General features: G+C 39.9%; 1 protein-coding gene across 2 annotated transcripts; it reads left to right on the top strand.

Annotated features, from left to right (window-relative positions):
- The first annotated feature begins 2,469 nt into the window (after positions 1–2,469).
- Positions 2,470–24,487, top strand: ERCC3 (ERCC excision repair 3, TFIIH core complex helicase subunit). 2 transcript variants are annotated; one of them, XM_048485334.1, is made up of 15 exons: positions 2,470–2,586; positions 4,029–4,234; positions 5,325–5,561; positions 6,385–6,434; positions 9,054–9,189; positions 10,142–10,306; positions 11,258–11,462; positions 12,015–12,329; positions 13,634–13,818; positions 16,501–16,703; positions 19,389–19,485; positions 20,208–20,325; positions 22,224–22,342; positions 22,932–23,084; positions 24,163–24,487. In XM_048485334.1, the coding sequence occupies exons 1-15, from the start codon at positions 2,568–2,570 to the stop codon at positions 24,295–24,297; spliced, it is 2,343 nt and encodes a 780-aa protein (XP_048341291.1). In that variant the 5' UTR covers positions 2,470–2,567; the 3' UTR covers positions 24,298–24,487. The 2 variants fall into 2 exon arrangements, with proteins under 2 accessions (XP_048341291.1, XP_048341292.1); XM_048485335.1 differs by lacking the exon at positions 2,470–2,586 and adding an exon at positions 2,800–3,251.
- The last annotated feature ends 616 nt before the right edge of the window (positions 24,488–25,103 follow it).

The following is a 25,103-nucleotide window of genomic DNA, read 5'->3' as shown; positions in this document are numbered from 1 at the left end:
GGCCATGCTGATAGAGGTTGATGGGAATTGTAGTTCCTGAACATCTGAGAGTCATGAGGTTCTCACTCCCTGAGTTTGGGAAGCCTAAAATCACTTCTGGTACCTTTACAAAATTAAAACCCTAAAATATTTTTTTTTTTTTAAAAATACACCTTAACTCAAATGATAAGGTTTTCGGGGACTTTTTCAGCACAAAAAATGTGCTGAAAAATTTGACTTATATGCAAGTATATATGGTACATCGTATTTAAATCTGTGATCATTTAAATATTTTTTATTTCCAAATAGAGCTATGGGTCCTGGGTTTTTTGGGGGGAAGGGGGAGATTTCCTTCTTCCCCTAGCCATTTGCTGCTTGAAAATTGGCCCCCTTCCTGATGCATGTTTTATCCCTGCTGTAGAAAGAAAGACAGGTGAAAATAGCTTGGGATCAATATTAGAAAAGTAAAAGGGACAAAGCTAAGGTGAACTGAAGCGTCTTAAAGAGATAGTTTAACAGAATGAAGAGAAATAGTGGAAGGAATACAGGTGTGAGATAAAGAGGGCAATTAAATTTCCCTTGGAAATCAGTATCTGCAGAGATTTGGCGGGGATAAAGACCCAGTGGATATAGAGGAACATAATGGTGATACTGTGAAATCAAGTACAAGAATATTAAAAGTGAGCCCTTACAGGAGAGGGCAGGGTATAAATATGAAAATTTCAAAAAACAAAGAACTATTTAAAAAAGACACAAAGGAATAATATGAATTGGGTTAATTAGGATTATATTTAATCCCTCCTGGCATGTTTTACATAAACAGTAAAAGCAAATTGCAAGATGGTACAACTCTAGTTATGAATATGTATATGCTAACAGATCTTGAGATTCCAACAGACGCAAAATGTATTTATTTGGGCTTAATAATCCTGACGTATATACATCTTAAATCAGCTGCAACAAAATTACTGCAGCAGGTTATCTTACAGGGCAATAAGTACACCTGAAGGAATCTTGTGGAACCTTAAGGGCTACCACAATATACTCTCAACACAAGCTTTCAAGAGCCAGACCTAATTATCAGATGCATGAAGTGTGTGTCTGCTAAACTGGTGCATTTATGTTAAAAGATGCAAACAGAATGGTCATGATGGCTTGTTTTTAAAAACTTTTCAATAGTGTATTTTTAATTTAAATAAACAAACAACAAGAACTTCAAATACTTCATTCAATATAGGTGCAATTATCTTGCATATCCCAGGGCATAATCGAGCTATAACTCATACTTTCTATTGGGATCTCCTTATTTTTCACCCTGACACTTTCCTATGTTAGATGTTATGTTAGGCAAAATAGAATTATTAACAGTTGGTAGTGGTTCTCATTGCCTATGAATGGACTGATTATTCTGTTTGCAACTTTTAGTCTAAATTCACCTCTGTAACACATATGACAATGCATGTGATTAAATGAGCTCTGGTTTACAGAACCTTGTGCAGGAATAAACTGTTAAGTCTTTGACTCATGTTTTATTTCACTGCTACAGACTAACAAAGTTAGTACACCTGCTAGAAGACTTAATGCGGGAGGGGGGAGTAGTAGTAGGAAAAGGCGGAATAAAGCATTTGCACAGGTCACTAGCATTTACTCGCTGTGCTTTGCAGGCAGTACATAGCACATAAAACTAAAGCAAGACTGTTATTTTTTTATTCATTGCTATCCCACTTTTATCTCCAGTGGGGACCCAAAGAGGTTTACATCATTCACTTTTCCATTTTATCACAACAGCCTTATGAGGCAGGTTAGGCTGAGAACATGACTTGTGGCCTCAATGACTAAAGTAGTATGAGACCAAAAAGTAATGAAATACAAGCCTGATTTTTAATGCAAACTTTAACTATCAAGTAAGTACAGTGATATAACAGGCATTATGATTACATCCCCCCAGCGCCTCAGCGGAAAGGAGAAAAACAACGGTAATTCCAGAGTACAAATATAGCAGGTTGATGAAGGGAAATATCCCGATTTGGGCAAAAACTTCGCATGGCTCCCTTATTTATTTCTATTTTGCAATTCTACCCCGCCAATCTCCCCAGGGACTCGAGGTGGCTTACATATATAAACACAATAAAAATACAATAGCATAAAAACAATACAAAAATATAAACATTAAAATCAGCTAATAACAAGATGGCACAACAACCTATCTTTCAAAGCGGGACTGGCTCGCGATATCCCCCTCTGACCAAAGCGCCCAGCTTTTTGCTCCCCTACATTATTCCGCCGATTGCCAGTCAGGCTTCTGGAAAACTCGTGCAACAAAATCACCCTTGGCAGCCCCGGTGCCAACTGGACTGGCGCTTCCGAGAGCCGGCAGGTCGCCCCCCGCCGCTGAGCGCCAGTCTTTCCCTGTCCGCAACCGTTTAGGCGGGCCCTTCTGCGATGTCACCCCTGGGGGCTAGCCGGCCTTTGCCGGGTGAAGAAACCGGATTCGCTCTTTTTCTTCCTCTTGTGCTCCGGAAGCGGCGGGGCTAAAAGGCGGTGCGCCTAGGAAGCCGAGCGAAGGCTGGTGCAACGCAGCACCAGCCATGGGCAAGAAGGAGCGAGGTGAGGAGGCGGTGGCGGCGGCTTCCGTGCAGGGAGAGAGACACACACACACACAGAGTGACACCGGAATATTGCCTGTCTGTTGGAGGAGGGCATCTCCAAACCCTGGAGCGCCCCGGGCTTCTCTGCTGGCCGCGGCGAGTGCTTTGGGCGCCCTAGTTTGCGCTCCGGAATCTCTTGCCTTCCCAGCTGCCCATCTAAAGGGATGAGCTGCGTGACTCACAAAAGCTCCTTTTGAAATAGATGCTGTTTTTCGCCTTCGCTTGGCCCAGGCAGAGGATAGTCAAAAAGAAGAAGGGTTGGGCGCTTTGTGTTAGGGAGGAGGGCTGTTGGACTCTGGAGCCCCCGCGTGTTTTTAGAGAACTGAATTAAGAAAACGAGCCGGTGTTTTCTAGGCCCAACCTTCCTTTCTGCCACTTCGGGAAGACACTTTGTTCTGCCTCGTGTTTATATTTTAAAAATCCCCTTACTGTGGGTCTACAAGGGACACTCAGATCAGTGAGGAGGGCAATGTCAAAGTGTATTATTTTCTCTAAATACACGAAGTGGGGTATATTGGCATTTAGGTGACCCACCAAAGTTCCTCTGGTCTTGCGATGACAAACAGCTGCTGGACTTGGACAGAGGAAATTCCTGTTTGCTGTGCTTCTTTTTGTCCTGAAGATGTAAGCAGATACGTGTGCATTTTGCTGGGATCCTCATTATCTGGCCCTGAGATTTATGGGGGTGGAGTTACATGCAGACGTTATTTGATGGTGTTGGAAGCTACAGTTGACTTACCTGTAAGGTCTTCAAAGCAAGAAACTATCAGGCAATTTGCTGTTGTATAGCGACCTTGGGCTTCCTTGGAGGTCTCCCATCCCAGTACTAGCCAGGGCCAACCTAACTTAGCTTCCTTGATTAGATAAGACTGAGCTAGCCTGGACAATTCAGGTCGAGGCTGGAATACCCCCCCCCCCCCAATTTAAAATAAAGAGTGGAATTATGCCCCGTTTTTGAGGGCTCTTTAACAGGTTCAGCATTTTTTACAAAGAAAAATAGTCATTTACATGTGAGTGTGGTATTGTTTATTACATGAAATAATAAGGAAACCTCACAGTCATTAATCAGAGAGAAAACTGATAGTAGCCAGAAGTTTCTCCAAACATTTTTACCCAGAAGGTATCCTTACTTCATGGTAAATTCTGAATCAGAATGTAACACATGGTTGAAGCTGATCCTAATATTTTTCCTGAGACAGCTAGAATAGTTACCTGTGAAGATACATAAAAGTAGATCATTTCTAATAGGGAAAGGGGCATCAACGTGTGTGTGTGTGGGGGAGGATGTTCTGCTTCTTTTCCTCATTGTTCATATTATTAATTCTGTGGATTCTGTACCTCTGAAAAACATGTACATTTCGAGATTTGTTTTTTTCAAAAAACTTGTGTTTTAATGTTTAGATAAGAAGAAATCTAAGAAACGGCATTATGAGGAAGAGGATGAAGAAGAATTTGATATCTCGGGTAAAGATTCCCAGGAAGCAGTTCCCTCAGCAGCAGGGAAGCAAGTGGAAGACTCTGGAACCAAAGTGGATGAATATGGAGCAAAAGACTACCGGAGTCAGATGTTGCTAAAGGCTGATCATTCTTCACGTCCACTGTGGGTGGTAAGTCCCAGTGAGTGCGTAGTATTGCAGAATACTTCACTGAACTTCTAAAAAAGACATGTTAAGAAAAGAATACCAAGATTACTTGAAATCACTTTATGATAGAATAACATCACTTGAAGATGGTGATGGCTTTTTATGCATGAAGACCGAGCATAGGCACCCAATTTAGCTTTTGTTGCACAAGAAATACTGGCACCTTTAAAGCATTTTTTTAAATTAAGAAGCTAATCAAAGGCAAATTTCACTTTCATAACTTGCTCATTTAATTAAATACACTTTGACAAGTTTGGAATCCCCTTGCTACATCTGTCATTTGTACATTAGCATATGGACATTCAAATGTCTGGGGGAAAACCAAAAGAAAATTAATTGTAGATTAGCCTCCCTTGTGTTCATGGTGGAAACACTTGAGACAGGAGAAAACTCCTGGTAATGCGTGTTTTGAAAAATCACCAAACCAAGTTAGAAAAATCAGACCTGCTGCAGAACAATGCAAAAACAACCCTTGTGTGTTCTCTGTCTCATGATCTTCAGAGCCTCTGCAAGAAGTTGTTTCTTGAGGCAGGCTCACAGTTGAGTAGGGAATTAAACTGAGGTGCTAGTCTGGAATTCTGCCCAAACTCGTCCTTTTGTTCTCCTTCTGAAACATTTGGGTCATTTCTAAATAGTAAGCATGAATTGGATCCAAAACCTTCACTGTGTAAGTTGAAGGAAATGAATGAAAAAGTTGATTTCCTCTGGTGCGTGCAGTAGGACAGGTGACCACAAAGATTTGTTTCCCAGATGGAGATCCTTTCTTTGTTCTCTGGATCAAAACCTGCCTGTTATGATGACTCTAATATTTTCTTGTTATAGTTGTGTACTGTCAGCTCTGAAAAGGTAAATGTAGTCTTTTTCCTGAGTGTTCATCCATACAACTTGTTCATGCTGAGCAGTCTGTCCATTGCTAATCATGACCTTTGTCTGTTGGAGGATGCTACCATTGTACTGTTAGGTAAATAAGTGCATTTTCTCTTGGTGGGTGCACAAAGTAGAGATGATGCTCATTGTGCCATTTTCTGGTAATATTACATGTGCTCTTTTTCAGGCCCCTGATGGCCATATTTTCCTCGAAGCCTTTTCACCTGTTTACAGATATGCCCAGGATTTTTTGGTTGCGATAGCTGAGCCAGTTTGCCGACCTAGCCATGTACATGAATATAAATTGACTGCCTACTCTCTCTATGCTGCTGTCAGCGTTGGTCTGCAAACAAGTGATATAACTGAATACTTGCAAAAGCTGAGCAAGACTGGTGTGCCAGATGGTATAATTCAGTTTATCCAGGTATATCTTTATTTGGGGTCATTATTGGCTCACTTTACTTGTATGTCTATTCTGAGTTAAAAGGATGGGATGATAGAGATGAAATGAAAGAAAGAAATTTGCCATCATGCTGGAAGTTCGCCCAGATCATCAGTTTTCAAATGAAGTGCTGTGAGTAACCTTCTAGCACAAGCTGTAAGCTTGAACTCAGAGGATTTCCAGTGATGTCAGAAAACATGCTATGGGGCAGCTTCAGCAGAGAAATGCTACAGAATGGGGCAGCATTTGCATTAATACCACAGAAGCAAAATCTGCTATAAAATGTGGAAATAAATTATATTTGCCATGTGAATTTGGACTAGAATGCTGTGAATTTTTCTGATAAAAAGAATGAGAACTGGCCTTGGTGATTGGTTTGTCAGGAAGAATTTGCATCTTCATGCTGAGTTTCTCATCACAGAAATTCTGTTCATTGGGTAGTGAATGTTTTCTTTCCCACTGGCTGGTACCATAACATAGAAATGGTGAGGAAATCCAAAGCACCGCACGCAGTGAAATTGTGATGAGTTTGGGTAAATGGTAGTAGTGAGGAACTCCCTTTTATATGTATTGTCTAAAATAACTTTTAGGGAAGTTTGTGATCATAAGTTCTTTTTTATACTCTGCAGGAAATCCCTTCATACAGTCATTCTATTCTGATTTGTTTCCTGAGCTATATACTTCCCAACTTGGGGGTCTTGTGAAATTGGTTGGTAATGTTTCTTTGTGATTACATAGTTATGTGCAACTTGTGATCTAGTTCATGCCCATGATTTTGACTCTAATTAATATTTTCATTTTATAGCTGTGTACTGTCAGCTATGGAAAGGTAAAGCTGGTCCTGAAGCATAACAGGTGAGCAACTGCAAGGAATATTGCCAAGCCTAGCTGAGAGATTATTTTACTGAGTCAATTTTCACATTCACATACCCACCTGCCTCCCTTTTCTTCTTAAAAATAAAACATAAAAATACCCTCACAGGGCAGCTATGTACATTATTTATACTCTTGCCATTCTCACTGGGACTGAAAGCAGATTACATAGTGTAAATGAGTACAATCAGCAGGACATGGAATAAATGATCAATAGGAATTTGTTGCATTGTTGAAGGCTTTCACGGCCGGATTCAACTGGTTGTGGTGGGTTTTCCAGGCTGTGTGGCCGTGGTCTGGTAGACTATGGTCACACAGCCCAGAAAACCCACCACAACCAATAGGAGTTAGATTGCAGCAATCTCAACAGAGCTGAAGCAAACCATAAGCATTAAATGGCACATTAAATGATGGAGAGATTGCATGGCAGGATCCTACTTACAGTAATTAAGAGTACAAATTATACATAGTGGTAATAGCCTACAGACCTCAACCAGAAGACTGCTTGCATGAGTGAGCCTTCCTCTTTAAGGCACCTTTACTGTAGATGTCATAACTTGATTGGTGCAGCAAAGTTATTGGCTCTTCTTTTAATGTTGCAATGCTAAGCACTTTTCCAAGGGAGTAAGTTTCGCTGAACTCATTGGGGTTTACTTCTTAGTAAACATTTATTTGCTGAAAGGACAGCAATCTTAAAAGGATTAATTTCTCTTTCATCTGTCGAGGTTTCAGTGCCTTTTTTCAGAGTGGACAGGCTCCCAAGTTCTTGCTCCCTACTACTGATGGAAGGCGGTGGTTAAGGCTGAAGGGAGACAGGCCCAGAGTCACCCACAAGGCCTAGATAGACAAGGGAGCAACTATTAGAAAAGACTATATGTGTTACCCTCCCCTTCCCCAAACATAGGTGAGGCAAGTTAAAGCCAAGAGATCACTGATGAATCCAAGCCAGAGTCTTTCTCTCTTTTTCCTCATATTTGGTTTAAAAGGGGAAATTTTGTCCAACTTTCCCCTCCTGTGTCTAAGTGTTGCCTGTTAAAAGAGGGGCTTCCTTAACTCATCTCCCCATGGTTCATTGTTTCCCATTGTGGGAGTTATTCCTTGTTGTAAGAGTATTGACCAAACCACCTTCCCATTGTATTCAAGCAATCCATCTGAAAAAACTGTGCAAGCTGTTACCTTAACTGAAGGCTTGGGGAGGACATATCTGTAAGGCTGTTGGGGTACAGCTGCACCAGCAGCCCTTCAAACTAATTCTTGAGTCAAGGACATGCATACAGCAGCACCTTGGTAATCTACCTCCATGCTTATAAGGTGGTACAAGAGCAGTATTCTCATCACTGGAAAAGTTTCCTCTAGTACAGGGGTAGGGAACCTGCGGCTCTCCAGATGTTCAGAAACTACAATTCCCATCAGCCTCTGTCAGCATGGCCAATTGGCCATGCTGGTAGGGGCTGATGGGAATTGTAGTTCCTGAACATCTGGAGAGCCGCAGGTTCCCTACCCCTGCTCTAGTAGAACAGTCCTGTATCAGATCATCCACTAAATTCCTGTATATAATTGGGGGTGGTAACAGAGGATGGAGTATCTTTACTTGCCCAGGTAACAAAGTCACAGGGGTGGAATTTTTTCTGATCCTATATTTGTTCTGTGGAAAAATTTCCATCCCACATGTAGAAATGTAGTCTGTTTATCTATAGATGTCAATGGCAGTTGTGCTGCAAATAAGTCATGTTGAATGGGCTAAATGGGGGATATGAAGTATGGACAAAGCCCAGTGGTTGTAAATGGTCCATAAATAATGGTCCATAAATGGTCCATAAATAAATAAATAAATAAATAAATAAATAAATAAATAAATAAATAAATAAATAAATAAATAAATAAATAAAGGCTTGCACAGGGTATATTTGCCGCCTTTTCCTAGCTTTATTTTAATGTTGCTAATGTTATTTAAATATTATCTGAACCAGAAAAGAATCATTTGTTTTCCAGAAAATCTGCATCACTTGCAACAAGAGAAAGCTGGACTTGCCATTAAATATTTTCTGTTTAGTTAAGGAGAGCAAGCAAACCTCTGCCAACTGATGCACATGCCCACTGAAGGTGCAGGGGACGACTCAGACTCACATTTGCTCACCGTTCCTACATGTCTAGTATAGGGGATTCTGGGTATTTCTTATGTTTATAATCTGTCTGTTCCAGAAAGGGGCAGTTCTAGACTTCAACAGTGCCATTTCGGACCCAGTTGTTTTGAATTTTTTTAATGGTAGTTTATCTTTATGCTTTTATAGTTTCAGGTGAATTCTTCATTTAGCTGTGTCAAAGGCATAAGAGGGTTGACTCTCCTTTCCCTGTTGGAAGAAGAGTTACCACTTTCTTGCCTGATTTTCTGAAACTAAAGAGAACTTAATAGGAAATCCTCCTTCCCAATTTAGAATCATGCTGTAATAACTGCAGCCAAGTAGAATCTGGAGCTTAGTTTTGCAGTGAATTCTGCACTGACTTAAGGGAAATGTGAAGTGTTAAGAAAGCAGTAAGTGGACCATGCAAGCAGGCGTTTTAAAAATCTATGAATTCTGCTTTCCTGTCTGTGCTGTCTAGGTATTTTGTAGAAAGTACACACCCTGAAGTCATTCAGCAGCTTCTTCAGGACCAAGTTATTAGAGATTGCCGGCTGAGAAATGCAGAGGGAGAAGAAACAGAACTCATCATGGAAACGTTCACAAGTAAATCTGCTGTACGTTGCAGTTGGGGATCACCTCTTTAATACTGATTTTTCTTTACTATCAGAGTCAAATCAGAAACAATCAGAGATCCATGAATGGATTTCCTGTTAGTATTTAATGATTAGTAATAGCTACAGGGAAGACCTGATTTGTATTGGAAAGGGGGGCATTTTAATCCTTTTGCTCTGGTTGTTTTCCTCACTTCCTCCTTCAGGAGCAGTTATTTGTCCCACAGAGGAAAATGTGTAGGAAATTGTATGGTGCCTCCGTGTTTCTGTCTGTGGGGTGACAGGCTGAGGTTGGGGAAATGGTATATAGAGAAAGGGATTTCCTTAATTAAAATATTCTCACACACCGTGACTTAAATTATTAATGCCCCACACTACTATTTACTATTTAGTAAAGTATCTTTTCTTTTGAACAGCTGCATCCCTGATATAATTACAAATATTGCAAAAAATTTATATTGTGCCATAAGATTGTGCCCATATAAGGCCTCGGTATAATTTTTATAGCTCTGCTTCTACACTGTTTTATTCTGCTTTTAACTCCTGCTTAATTGAGTTTTTATTTGATTTTAGTTGTGTTTTATCCCATTGTTTTTATAGGCATATGTCAATCAAGCTCTATTGTATCGTGTCATTACTGTTTAAAATCCCTGTTCAGATCTTCTGATACCTAGTAAATCCTATAAGTTGTAGATGACAAAGAGGTGTGTGTGTTGTATCTGTTTTAATATCGTTTTCCTGACACACACACATATTTCTGAGTTTTCTACTGCAAGTCAAGTATTTAGAACTCTCAGCAGAGTGATTTTTATTTTATAGCTTGTATACTAACCTGTATGCTGGCATTTCGAACAAGTCTTTTTCACAGTCATCAAATTTTGTTATTTATCCCACTGTAGAGCTGTAGCCCCTTTCCTGCTACTTTGTTGGCTACTCTTTTGAATTCCTGTCCTAGATTTCCAAGACCAGTGAAGGGGGCAGTGTTCCCTCAACTTCGCAAGGGACAGATGCTCAGAGCAAATCAGATGTCCCTGCTGACTTATTCGAGTTTTATGAACAAATGGACAAAGATGAAGAGGAAGAGGAGGAAACCCATACTGTGTCATTTGAAGTGAAGCAGGTAAAGCACATTAATATCTTCACTGATGTATGTTCTTTTCACAGACATGTTTCAGATGTAGTGGCAAACCATGGTTTGTTGGGGTGTGGGCTCCATTGACTCCGATGCAAAACTTCTGTTTCCATATCAAACATGTTGTTACATCTGAACCACAACCTGTAAATCAGTGAGACTAAAGCTGTCTTATATTGGAGCATGAACTTTTGTGGTCACTAGCAGACTTCACAACTGATGCAGAAGAAAAGTGAGGACATTTTAACAAACACTAACTATGTTTAATATTCTTTAATTCCTGCACTGTTTACAATATTGAAGAAAGTTAAAATAAAGAAGGAATATATGGCCTTCTGTGCCATTAGTAAAACAAAGTCTAGAAGAATCCTGGAAAAAACTATATGATTTCATCGAATATGATCCTTCTGAGAGAATCTTTCTTTCCTATCCTTAAAAGTTGGCAATTGGTATCAAAACATGGCCTTCCCTTCTGAATAACCAGTTTTATCTTAAGATTATGAGTGCACATAATCTTATTATGAGTCTGAGAAGCTGATTGGCATGAGCCTAAACCTGGCTAAAAACTGAAATAACAAATATGCAGAATGCACAACTTGTTAGCTGTAGTGTTAAGTATGAAAATAATATCGTGTACATTGAAACATTTGTTAGAGTCAAACGTGTGAATGTTAAACTTTATTATTAATGATGCATAAACTCTCTTCAAAACATGTGATACATTCTTGTACCTATGAACAATATTCAGTTCTGCAGTGGTTCTGTGCAGCTGTTGGGGGTTTTATTTTGCAATTCTTTGTATAAAATATATCAAAATATCATTCTTCTCTCCTGCCTTCCAGGAAGAGTCGAATGCTTTCCTAAAGTCCTAATGAACAGAAGAGGAGTAAAAGTCTAAGAGTATGCTTATTCCATTTTGTGCTCTTTTTTTTCCTTTAGGAAATGATTGAAGAACTTCAGAAGCGCTGCATTCAGCTGGAGTATCCTCTATTAGCAGAGTATGACTTCAGAAATGATTCTGTGAATCCTGATATCAACATAGACCTGAAACCCACCGCTGTTCTTCGGCCATACCAGGAGAAGAGCTTAAGAAAAATGTTTGGGAATGGCCGTGCTAGATCTGGTGTTATTGTCTTGCCCTGTGGTGAGTTGGTGGGATTCTTAAATAAGAATTCTGTTCTCAGACTTGCAGTGCCAGTCAGATGCCCACTTGCCTGCGAGTATTTTCCAATGAACATAGTAGGACTTATTTCTGGTCAACATGACTGTGATTGGCTTTGTTAGGCTTTGACTTTGGAAGAGCAGTGGGTATTCTAAAACATGGCTTATTGTGCTGGAAGTAAGGGAATATGTATAGCTACATTCTTGTAGTTGAATACCATTTTTCATCCCAAGCAGCTCTAACATATAGTCCCTAAGTGGTCTCCCATCCAGCAGAAAGGTCTGCCTGCTTGGATTAAGCAGTAGAGCTATCTTATTTGCTTTGAACACAATCTAGTAGATTTGCTATGCTTTTTCACATTCATGTGACAAGTTCATTGATGATGAGTGACTTGTATGGTCATTACTTCTGGAATAATTGTTCTTTCAGTTAGAGTGCTCCTGAATAACTCAGTGGGATTTGTCTTTGCCCTGTGAACAGGGTTATTTTTGCATAGATGTTTCTAACCAGACTGCTTGTTTTTGTTCTTCACAGGTGCAGGCAAGTCACTTGTAGGAGTCACTGCTGCCTGTACGGTCCGTAAGCGGTGCCTTGTGCTTGGCAACTCTGCGGTTTCTGTGGAACAATGGAAAGCCCAGTTCAAAATGTGGTCCACCATAGATGATAGCCAAATCTGTCGTTTTACTTCAGATGCCAAAGACAAACCAATTGGCTGTTCCATTGCTATCAGTACCTACTCCATGTTGGGACACACAACAAAGAGGTCATGGGAAGCAGAGAAAGTAATGGAATGGATGAAGAGTCAAGAGTGGGGCCTTATGATTCTCGATGAAGTACACACTATACCTGGTAAAGAAACCATGTTCATATCTCTGAGCAATGCTTACTTCCTCATCAAGTCCAATATTAGTGAGCTCAGAGTTTCTGATGATTTTATCCCATAATGATGATCTGGACTGAAATGATGGCACAGTTGTTTAAAGATTAATACATTTAAAAGTAATAATATTGGTGTACATTTTGACACGGAGGCTACTTTCCAAGCTCTCACAGAACAAATAGGACGTGCTTCTTAACATTGCTTAGTGCTTAACAATGATCCCTCTGATTTCACTAGTGGTGAGAGAAGCAACACCTAAAATGCACCATCATACAGCATGTGCTTCCACTTGGGCTTGGTTAGCAAGCTCATTACTCGCTCAGAATCTTGCACTGTCATTAAGCCTCAGATTCCATCTATCAAATAAAAACAATTGATAATGGATAACCTTTGAACTGAAATTATAAATCAGATCCCTAAAATCATCGTTAATAGACTATTGTTTTATTTTTAACAATGTTGTCTGCGTATATGCTCACTCTTCTATACCCAGACAGCATGAAATTTTTTTAAAATATTGAGATAGCTGTTTATTTGTTTGTTTATTGCTGTTGAGTCACAGCTGACTTACATGACCCCGTGGGGTTTTCAAGGCAAGAGATGTTCAGAGGTGATTTGTCATTGCCTGCTTCTGTATTATGACCCTGGAATTCCTCAGTAGTCTCCCATCCAAATGCTAACCCGGGCCAACCGTGCTTAACTTCTGGAGAATGGGCTAGTCTGGGCTATCCAACTCATGGCAGATATTTAATTAGGATATTAAAAGAGATCCTGACAGAAACTTGTATCCTGCCACTCTGCTCAGCAAAGTTTGAAGCCTTCTTCCAGCCCAGGACACCATTCTCTCATGGAAGTGGTTCTTCTGCCAGAGGGTGAGCCATGCCTGTCAGAGGAAAGCTCCAAATGCTGGAGGAAGGTGTCCAACTTTGCTGAGTGGAAGCAGTAGGATACAAGCCAGAAGGATCGTGTAAGAGTTGGTTTTACACCTTGTAGTTTGTTAATTTTGATTGAGGTTGAGAAAGCTGTGGAGAGGAACACTACCATAATTCAAACACTCATAAGGCTTGAGTAGAACTTGTAGAGCTTTATAAAATATGTAAGAGGACACCTTAAGTTTATTTGTTAAAACATAAGGTTCCAATCTCTGCTAAAAGGCTTTTGGCCTGTGCATTTTATGCATTATAAATTAAGCTCATTCAGTTCTTGCTGGAATGTCTGTTTTTATATTCCTTTTTGAAGCCAGATCATGATCTGTTCTTGTGTGATCCTTTAGCAAAAATGTTCAGACGTGTGCTCACTATTGTGCAAGCCCATTGCAAGCTTGGGTTGACGGCTACCCTTGTCAGAGAAGATGACAAAATTGTAGATTTGAATTTCCTCATTGGGCCTAAGCTGTATGAAGCCAACTGGATGGAGCTGCAGAACAGCGGCTATATCGCTAAAGTCCAGTGTGCTGAGGTAATGCATGTTGTCTGTGTTATTGCACTTCCTGAGCGGCTGAATATTCTCAGAGTTCTCAGATGCAGCCTTGCAAACTGAAAAGGGAATAGGAAATACAAGGAGTAAACCTATCAAAAATTTCAAAGGTTGTCTGCCTACATGTTCCTTTGCTTAGCCTTTGCTGCATAGTGATGGCATGATCAAGGTCAACTTGGTGTAAACATTTTTAAAATGTGTTCGCCTTTAGAAGTATTAGCCTGCCATACCTGAATTTCAAAATCACTGAGTTTTGAAAACATTTCTCTAAATTCAAACCTTTCAAAACAGGGTTATTGTTGTTTTTTTTAAAAAAAGAGAGCTGAGCAGTATACACTGTTTAAATCTCTAACGGGGATAGTGATTAAGTGTCCCATTAGTGCGGCATCAAATACGCGTACAAACTAATGATGGCCATTTGTTGCAGAGGAGCTTTCATTGCTGCCTCTTCCTCAGCTTTTCTGTAGCAGGCCAAAGGGAAAACAAATCTGTATCCAAACTGTCACTAACTTACAGTGAAGCTGAGCAGAACTTTAGAGCTGAATTAAAAAAGGGTCAGAGGGGGTTTGATTGATTGTCTTTCTTGTTACTCCCCTCCCCCAATTATATATGGTTATAGAGGGTCCTTCCTACCCTCCATAGTGGATTTCCATAGGTTCCAACCAATTGCTGGAAGAAGGCACTAGCAGCTTCTTTGTGAATTTGCTCTTGTTCCTGAATCACAGATCGGTATAGTGTTAGTAAAGGTTAAGTTGATATGTAAAGTTTTTTTCACAAATGAAGCCAGAGTATATCCAGTGGGAAATTATACTCTGGAAGTTGTCAAATGGTTATTCCATTTTTTAAATAACCTTCTGTGTTGCCATTGGTCAGTTTGTCTATAAAGATACTTGTTATGTCATGTTGTCGTTATTACAGAATAATGAGAAGGTATTAGACTGGCTGGTCTGCATAGACAATAAAGTTCTGACGTTGGAAGAATAACTGAATATCTTTTAACCTTTTTTCCGTTTCTTTCAAATATATTCTTTTAAATATACTGTGCATATAATGTACTCTGAGCAATTTGAGTTGGCTAGTTTTTACCATGTGAACCTGCTCCTGAGCAATCCGTTCATCCCAACGGCAGCCAGAGGGCAGTGTTGGTTGTGGGATCAGACAGGGCCTGTTCGATTCATGTTAATTGAATCTGCTCAGATCCATCTAACATTCAGGGGATTGAAGGCAGGAAAAGCTGTGCAACTCAAACAGTCTGTAATGTGGAGTTATATGAATATTATATTATATGCTTTAGGCCTGGAGGCAATAAGACTTTTGGTTGTCAGAAAAAAAGGATTATCTAAAAGTAGCTGCGCCTGTGCATGTTCAGCGTCATGAAGCCATTTCTGACTCCTGGCAACCCTATTAATTAATTACCTCTACATTAACAGCATTGCTCAGATCTTGCAAACTGAGGTCCATGGTTTCCTTGACTGAGTTTCAGTGCAGAGTTTCATGCTGAGTTTCAGTGACTCTTGTCTTCTCATAAGGTGGCCAAAGTATGATAGCCTCAGTTTAATCATTTTAGCTTTTAGGGAGGATTCAGGCTTGATATGTTCTAGAACCTACTTATTTGTCTTTTTGACAATCTGCTGTAGCCATAAAACTCTTTTCCCACACCACATTTCAGATGAATAAACTTTATTCCTGTCAGATTTCTTCACTGCCCAGCTTTCGCACCCTTAACAGTGGTAATGTGGAATACTATGGTATTAAACTATGTTGATCTTCAACATTTCCAGTCTATGGAGGGCCGGGGAGGTGGCATTGAGTCCTCAGGATCTTTTTGCTATGCAGAGATCTTACAAAACTCCATTGTCAGACTTTGTAAATATTTTTTTTCTGAATTTAGTTGTAGGCAGACTTGTCTCTTATACCCAGCAAAAATAATTTTGAGTGTGTTTAAAATAAGAATTACCAACCTCCTCTGCTTCTTGGTTGGAAGATTGTGTTTTATTCCTTTGTTCCGATAAAGGGAACTATCCTTGTTCACAAAGTGACAGTAAGCCCCTACAGAAAAGCTTTTCAGAGCAGGAATAGGGTGAAAAGGAGGACAGCATAGGCACTACCCCTTGCACTGTATGTACTTGTAGCATCCCACTGAGCAATCTCCAGGGTTTTTTATGCCAGCATTATTTTGAATAGCCAAGAAGCCAGTTCCTATTGCATATAACAGGAATTGCCCAGCTCTGCTGCTCTCGTCTCATGCATGTGTACAGGGTGTATCTGCCTAAAATGGTACCCCCTCCCCTGGCCCTCAGTTACACCCAGCCATGCTCAAACTGAAGCCCCTTGAAACGCTACTGCATATGTTGCAACATTCTTGTTCAGGAACACATTGTGGTTCTCTCGTTTACAATAAGAAGACAATCAAACCACTCATCTGACATCATATGATGAACTTCCCCTTCTTTTGTCCAGTGAAAATTGTGAATATTTCTCCCTACCCTTTTTGATTATTTTTCAAGGAGTTTTAAATAACACATTTCCTGCAAGCATTAACACTGCATAATTCATTCAGCCTTCTTCATACCACATTACGTGCTACACTTTTATCATCGTATTGCACAGTATTCCTGAGAGTTCTTATTGAAATAATCATGTGTATTTTTAATATTATCTTAGGTTTGGTGTCCAATGTCTCCTGAGTTCTACAGGGAATATGTAGCTATTAAAACAAAGAAGCGGATCCTGCTGTATACCATGAACCCAAACAAATTCAGAGCTTGCCAGTTCCTGATTAAGTTTCATGAGCGAAGGAATGACAAGATCATCGTCTTTGCAGACAATGTGTTTGCTCTGAAGGAATACGCAGTTAGGCTGGGCAAGTGAGTATTGATGAATGAAGGACAGCTGTGTAAACCTCAGAGTGAACGGATCTCTGCAAGATGTGTTGCTTTGGATTTTTAAATTCTTTCATTTGCTTGTATTTATATTCATATTAAAATACAGGGTTTTAATGTCTTTGTGGTTAGAGGATAATCTATGGCTATCTCCAGAACACACAGTCCACTCTAGCGCTGCTTCAAAGGGGATGCATTTCATACACTGATAGAATTTCCATGTAGAAAAAAGAATAGTGGTTGCATATAGTTGGTCTCGCAGGCAACTTATTTGGCTGAGTGGAAAATTGCAGCTAACTCCATAGTCCCGCACCGTGGGAAACAGTGAACATATAGCAATCTAGTGTGCATTAGCTGCATTGATGACAAATTGATATGTTGTAGCTACCTGTACATTTCTGTTCTACGTAGACTTTACCATGACTGATATTGACGTAATATATATTTGACTCATATATATTGACAGCAGTGGCGTAGGAGGTTAAGAGCTCGTGTATCTAATCTGGAGGAACTGGGTTTGATTCCCATCTCTGCCGCCTGAGCTGTGGAGGCTTATCTGGGGAATTCAGATTAGCCTGTACACTCCCACACACGCCAGCTGCTAAGGTGACTCTTGGGGCCAGTCACAGCTCTTCTTTCGAGGCTCTCTCTCAGTCCCAATCTCTACCCTACCTCACAGGGTGTTTGTTGTGAGGGGGGAAGGGCAAGGAGATTGTAAGCCTCTTTGAGTCTCCTGCAGGAGAGAAAGGGAGGATATGAATACAAACTCCTCTTCCTCCTCTTCTTCTGTCACTGTCTTTTTGCCATATTAATCTAAAAATTAATGATTTAAAATTGAAATTGTGCAGCTGATGCCACAGTGTATTAGGTGATTCAGTTGTAATAAAAATGTTTTCACATCTTGGGTCAGATTTCAAATATTTATATAATGGGCAGTTTGCAGATGGTTGAAATTCAAGGTGCATGTAGAAATAAAAAGTGTATATAGGAGCAAAGGTAAGACAGCAAGTGAAAAAGGCAAATTTTAGCAAAAGATTTTAATGTGAATTGACTGGCGTGTATACCCTCGTATACATTTATAGTGTAGCAATTTCAGTGGTGCAAAAATGTGAACTGACAGATAAATCTACAAACAACAACTGGCCATTATTACAGTAGAAACTGATTTGAAAAGGCTCTTAGTCTTATGCATACAGTTGATGTATATCGCTGCTATGAGAAAGGTTTGTAGTTGTGGTTTCCTTTTTCACCAAAATTAAACAGTAAACTAGGATCACCATAGTATACTTGTGCATATCTAAAGGCACAAAGGAAGAGAGATCCCAGTTCATTTCATTCTAGTTGACTTGCAAAGGAATGCTCATGGTAACCAAGCCCCTTTGCTGATGTAAAAGGATTTTTTGCTTTGAGGGGAGGGGCTCTTTGTCTGGATTGTGTGTGACTTGATCTCAGGCATCATTTTGGTGTATGTGTGTATATTAGCTCTAAATTCGTTGTTGTGACCTAAAGTTCTAAATAATTTTATGTTGAATACTGAGAGAATAATTGGAAAATCCCCCATAATTCATTAGGGTGCCATTTTGTTTTAGATGTAGTAGGGGCGGAGTGAGGGGGAACTGTGTCGGGGGCACGCATGCACCCTGCGACCCCACCACACCGCCAGAATGCCCTCGCCACTTCCCCGCAGGAGCATGCGCTCAGTGCCCCCTTGGCATTAAGCCACTGGATGTAGTACTAAATGTTTTGTTTGTTTATGTATACATACTGGATTTCCCATTAGTTCATGATAGCCTATTCATGCATACTACAATGCTAATTATTAAACTGATACTCATTTTTGTAAATTGAGAAATGGTTTGCAGTATCTAAGACATCTGAAAATGAGAGATACATTTGAGGAGACCAGAAAATTCATATCTTCTGCCTCGTTTTTTTATTATGTATTTCCTTTTGTTCCTATGACTTTTGAAAAGATATGTTTTCAAAGATGCCTGTACTAATCATCTTCTGACAAGTCATCAGAAAGCAACAAATACGATTGTTCTGTATTTGGGGTTTTCAAGAGCAAAAGTTTGCAGCTTATCTCATTAATATAAAGCATACCATTCTTTTGAGCTGTGTTTCCCCACTAACTGTACAAAAATGTGAACAACATGCCATAAGGGGAGCAGGGATATTCTGTTGACTTGTGCGCTACTTTATCATTTGCACGTTAGGATTATATCTTCCTGCACAATAGTAGATAAATCCCGAAAGAACTTTGGTGCAGAAGGATCCAAGTGGAAAGGGAGAAGGAGAATACAGCTGCTAATGTGCTAGCTCAGTGGATTTAAGCAAAGAAAACACCTTTTTCTATTTTAACAGCTGCTTCTGTCCTTTCATGTGGGATTACCAAATATGTTCAGCCCACTGGTCTGTTGAGTCAGGAGGCACACATCAAACGATTAATGTTTAGAGCTGTCAAGATTTATTTATGCGGAAGGAGGTGTCTGACACAATAGGTTGGGTGGAGCTACAAGCATCAAGTACAGATGCTAAAATGGAGAAAAGGGGTTGTTCTTCACATAAAACAAAAAATTGAGAAGCAGATAATTTTAAAACATGTTTTTGGAACTGTTTAATATATTCTTGTACGTACTTGTCTCTTTTTTCTGTGCTTCTCCACTTTAGACCTTATATATATGGACCTACAGCTCAGGGGGAGAGAATGCAGATCTTGCAAAATTTCAAACACAACCCCAAAATCAACACCATCTTCATTTCCAAGGTAATAAAAGAATTCTTGCTGATCATCAAATTGGCTTGCAGTATTACATTGTTTGAACAACCTAAAAAACTTGCCTTACTGTAATATTTTTTTAATAATTTTTATTGTATAGAGTATTTGTACATTTGTTACATTTAATATCTTTATTCCATCTATACATTTTTTCCATTTTCTCCCCCCTCCCCCCTTCTTTCTATTGGTTATTTCATGCAAGCAGTAGGAGATTCATTCTTCTTATTCTCTTATTCCATAGCTCTTCGTTAAATCCGGCTTCTTCTATCCATTTTTCATACACTGTCCATATCTTCATGATATCTTCTATTGTTTCTTTCCATAAAATGTTTTTTGTTAGTCTCTCAAATATCTCTAACTGTATTTGTTCCCAAATATATTCCAACCATTTTGAAACTGTCCATTTTTTATTATCTTTCCAGCCCAACGCCAACACTGCATGTGCTGCTCTAATCGTTATTTTATACATTGGTTCCAAACTTCTATTCAGTCTGATATCCTCTATTATCCCCACAATTAATAAATCTTTATTTACATCAATTTTTACTTTTGCCAATAGTTCTACATATTTCAGAATATTCTCCCAAAACTTTTTCACGCCTTACTGTAATATTGATGCATTTTTCATTACAACTCACAAGCATATGTGTGGCTCATTCAGACTCACTTTGCTGAATGTGGGGGAATAGCATGTTGCTTTTGTATTGTAGGTAGGTGACACCTCCTTTGATCTGCCAGAAGCCAATGTTCTGATTCAGATTTCATCCCACGGCGGGTCTCGAAGACAGGAGGCTCAAAGATTGGGACGAGTGCTGAGAGCCAAAAAAGGTATGTTAAGTCCTGTGCCTCGAGTGCCTTGAATTTTAACAGAACACTCAAGCATGAAACTAACAGAAGTCAACTCATGTAGCCATCTAACCATGTGCAATTAGCCATTGTCCCAGTTTAATACTATCAGCTCAAGGTCACAGGTTAAAACAAAATTCTAGAGTAGTTACAAAAAGTATTGCAGTAGGGGGCCATCTTTCCCTTTCCTCTTCCTGCTTAATTACTCCTCATATGACACTTGGGATTAGCATTTTATGTGTCTTTAAAAGACACACTTTAACAGGCCTTAGTCCCAAGGGGATGTATTTTAATTGTTCTTATTGAACTTCCTAGGCAGTTGGTTCCCTTCTCTCTCTTGTTGTTACGATTTGGGGCTTGAAACAGAATGCTTTGTTGCCATAAAGTAGTCTTATTTTGCCAGGTTGCCTCTAGACAGCTAGGCCTATAAGCAGCTATTCATGTTAAGATGCACCCTTGAAAATAGTGACAAATTTGACCCAAGTGTGCAGTTCTACTTTTAAATTGTCCAGCAGGTAGAATATATATATGGGATATATATAATATTGGGAAGGAATTGCCAGATGTTTAAGCACAGTGGGTTGAACCTAGACATCATCTTTCACTGGTGGAAAAGCAGTAGAATGGAGTAGGATTTTCACCAGTTGTTCCTTCTCACTACAAACCCCTTCCTCTTTACGTTCCACACTGATCTGAGAGTCCTTTGTCCCCCAAGAACACCATTTTCTGGAGTTCAGCAAACTGTAGCAGCAAGAAAAAGTTGGCAGAAATTCCATTCCTTCTATAGAACTCCTCTAGCAGCTCTTTGAATCCAACCAAAGAAAGATACTGCATGGAGTAAAGGATTCTTACCTATCATTACACCATATCTAAGGATTTGCAAATGTCATTTGGCTTATTCTACACTGTAACCACATTAGCTAGAAATGCATTATTTTTCCTTCCATTAAAATGATTCCACATACTTATGGGAGGGAAATACAACATAAGAATGTCTGCATGGGTGTCTCTAACACCAGATTGCAGAATTTTGTTAGATGTATTGTAACCATGTATGTGTCTAGATTCCTTTCAACCTACTTAGTCTGACTGAACGAACTCAAACTGTGCATTGATGTTGGCTATGCATCTTAAAAGTACTTCATGGCCTCCTGTTGTCCAAGTGATGTGCCAGGTATCCTAAGCAAGTCTCCTTTCTTTGCGCTATGCCAAATATGAAGTAAATAGCATGTCTGGGCTATATATTCTTGGACTCAGGAGAGCCAGAACCTAGCACAGTGGTGGCGAACCTATGGCACTCCAGTTGTTCATGTACTATAATTCCCATCAGCCCCTGCCAGCATGGCCAATTGGCAATGCTGGCAGGGGCTGCTGGGAATTGTAGTCCATAAACATCTGGAGTGCCATAGGTTCGCCACCACTGACCTAGCACATTACAGAGGCACAATTTCCAGTAGACTTGCTTAGGTTTCTCAAAATGGATGACATTTAATCCATTGACCTGATTTGCAATAAAGGCAAAGTATAATACATGTCTGTTTATAGACCTGTCTTGCTATGGTGACATTTGTATTCACAGCCCATTGTTTGGAAACTTGTGATACAGCATATACTGTAAATGCAAAGCATGGCAATTATGCTGTTTAGAAAAATATAAACTCTTCTTATGTATTCAGTGTTTCAGCTGTTGGGCAACATCTGTGGCAGGCTGAAGTGTGAAGGAGATAGGGTGGATAGTAAGTAGAAGCCAGCAAGCTGTTATCAACTTGAAACTACATATTCAGATTGTGGTGATGTAGAATGACCGTTTTAAATGTCTACTTAAACTTCTTATATGTGCTCTTATGTGTACTAACCTTCCAGTATTACTTCTGCTCTAGGGATGGTTGCAGAGGAGTACAATGCCTTCTTTTATTCGCTGGTCTCCCAGGACACTCAAGAAATGGCATACTCAACTAAACGGCAGAGGTTTCTAGTAGATCAAGGCTATAGCTTTAAGGTAATTGTGTTCCCATATCCTGCAGCATTGTTCTCCTGAGCCTTCTTTTTAATGATAACCAAATTTCCAGTGTATAAGTAGATCAAAGGTATGGTAACTAGAGAGAAGCAACTTTGCTCTAACCTTGTTATATATTAAAAGCTGGACTGGGGGAGGAATTCACTGCCAGTTTACTGAACAAATTTGTTTATTGAAAACATCTAAATTTGGGCATGTTGTACTTTTCATCTCAATACTGTGGTTCCAGTGCCTTATGACTTTGATCCAGAGAAGTGTGAACAGAAGGAAGGGTATGCGCTTTCTCCTGCGCAGAAATCTAGACTGGGAAGGAAACATCCAAAATACACAGTGCCAATCCGAAAATCCCTCACAGTGCCAATTTGACAGAGTGTAAAACAGTACACTGTTTCATGTTGTTTATGAATTATTTTAGAAATTACATTTACATAATAATACTTATCCCATTGGTTACAAAATAAACATTATGCAAACCAGTGATATGCATTGTTACTGGCATACAAGTCACCAAGTATTTTTTTGTAGGTGAACAATGAAGAAAATGACAGTTGTGTTTCTTCCTGATTCCTAGGTGATCACTAAGCTTGCAGGTATGGAGGAAGAAGAGCTTATGTTTTCATCCAAAGAAGAACAGCAGCAGCTCCTCCAAAAGGTTTTGCAGGCTTCAGACTTGGACGCTGAGGAAGAGGTTGTGGCAGGAGAGTATGGCTCAAAGTCAACTCAGGCAAGTGGATATGATACTACTAAAACTCACCAAGTTTCATGTGGAGAGAAAAAGAATTGAACATTTCATTTTTTTTACTAAGTCTCTGTCAAACCCATCTGTAAGGTACCATCCCTGTCTCCTCAAGAGAAGAAGCTGTAACATATATTTGCACATACTTCACTCTGTCAACAGCAGTGGTAGTAGTCTTGATGTATGGAAGGAAGAAATTGAAAGGATACTCTTTATATGTGCACTCCTGTCCTCAAATCCATCTTGAAGGACATTTTCTTGGGCTAAACCAGGGGTAGGGAACCTGCGACTCTCCAGATGTTCAGGAACTACAATTCCCATCAGCCTCTGTCAGCATGGCCAATTGGCCATGCTGGTAGGGGCTGATGGAAATTGTAGTTCCTGAACATCTGGAGAGCCGCAGGTTCCCTACCCCTGGGCTAAACAAAGAGGTGGGCCAGGCTTGTTTTCCAACTCTGGCCTTAACTGTTCTGCACTAAACTGATCTAAACCTCTAGCCCTTTGCTTCCATGTGCCAGTCAGTGGCTGCTAGATCACCCAGTGTCAGGAATATTGGGTAGGTTTTGCAGCCGCTGAAACATTGTCTCCAAGTGAATACTTTTCCACATTAAGATTAATGGCAATATTTCAGTCTCAAAGAAAAATGGAGGTACATATGCACATGTCAAAATAAATACTCAAGGGAAGTCAACTTTATCCTACACCCTGATATTCAGAAGCAAGCTTGTTGATATTTGCATAGCCCTGTCCCAGGTCTTGTTTCCTGCTCATATTAGGCTGTAATGGAATTCTGGGAACTGCCATAGAGAGAGCAATGCCAGGTATTGAAGAGCAGGCTGTTGTGAAGGAAGAGCTGTACCATGTGGGCAAGGTATTCAGTTGTCCGAGCCACCATTTCTGTCTGGTTGCCGCCCACATTACATCTGAAAGGGATTCTTCGATAGGAGATCTTTGATAGGAGATTTCTTATGGAAGGGCAAGTTTGTGTGGGTGAAGTTGATAATTTTCACATTACGAATGGGTAGAATGGGACTGGACTCACTAGTGACATGTTCTTTTATTCCAGGTTTCTCGACACCATGGCACAATGAGCTCTATGTCTGGAGCAGATGATACCGTCTATATGGAGTATCAAACCTCACGAAGCAAAGCATCTTCAAATAAACATGTCCATCCACTTTTTAAACGCTTCAGGAAATAATGTAAAAGGACTCTATCTCGCCATTATGGATCTCTCTCTTTTCATAAGGAAAAGAAAAGACCTGAATTTGGTTTAGGTTTCAAAACAATTCTAAAATAAGACTTTTCTGTATTTATTTGTATCCTGTATATAGCAAAGCTTTAGTTGCTTGAAAATATTGAATAAAAATGTTAGGTACAGAAAGAAAATGTATTGTATCTTACTGTCTTTTTGCTTTGAATTCTCTTTTGGGAGGTTTTGCCATCAAGTCTCAGCTGGTTTCTGGTGACCTTGTAGGATTTTCAAGGGAAGAGATATTAGAAGGTGGCTTGCCATTACTTTCCTCCACATCCCAACCCATCCAAATAGTAGGCAAGGTTAGAGCTGAGTGTGTGTGGCTGGTCCAAGGTCACCTAGTTAAGCTTCCATGGTGCATGATTTAAACCTGGGTTTCCCAAATCCTAGTGTGACATCTCAACTACTACACCATCTGACTGTCACTTGAATCCTCCTGGAGCCCCCAAATTGGATCCATTAGATAAAGACCTGTTATGAATGGAGCGCTTTCTGTGACACTCTTCGCTCAGCATTGGGGTTGCAGTGAGGTCTCCTTGTGTTTCTTTGTTTACATGTAAGAAGGAGCTCCACTGCCTGTTATATGGCTTGCCTGCCCTCACTTCCAGGTCGTTCCTCAATCAATAGCAAGATAAAGCCTTTTAAATTTTATATCCATATTCTTCCATGGAGCGGCCCTGTTCCCTCCCTCTGCTGCAGTGCTGGAGAGTTCAGGAGGGAGGCAGGCCAAGTGCGATCGATCATTAGTGGAG

The sequence above is a fragment of the Sphaerodactylus townsendi genome, linkage group LG02, assembly GCF_021028975.2.
Source record: "Sphaerodactylus townsendi isolate TG3544 linkage group LG02, MPM_Stown_v2.3, whole genome shotgun sequence".
Taxonomy (NCBI): domain Eukaryota; kingdom Metazoa; phylum Chordata; class Lepidosauria; order Squamata; family Sphaerodactylidae; genus Sphaerodactylus; species Sphaerodactylus townsendi.
The sequence above is the reverse complement of the archived record's forward strand: the minus strand, read 5'-3'. Positions and strand labels throughout refer to the sequence as shown.

Bases quoted from the DNA above. Each gene is read 5' to 3' on its own strand.
- ERCC3 (XM_048485334.1), top strand. The intron at 6,435-9,053 runs GTGAGCAACTGC...TGTGCTGTCTAG, and splicing joins CTGGTCCTGAAGCATAACAG to GTATTTTGTAGAAAGTACAC. The intron at 22,343-22,931 runs GTAATTGTGTTC...CCTGATTCCTAG, and splicing joins ATCAAGGCTATAGCTTTAAG to GTGATCACTAAGCTTGCAGG.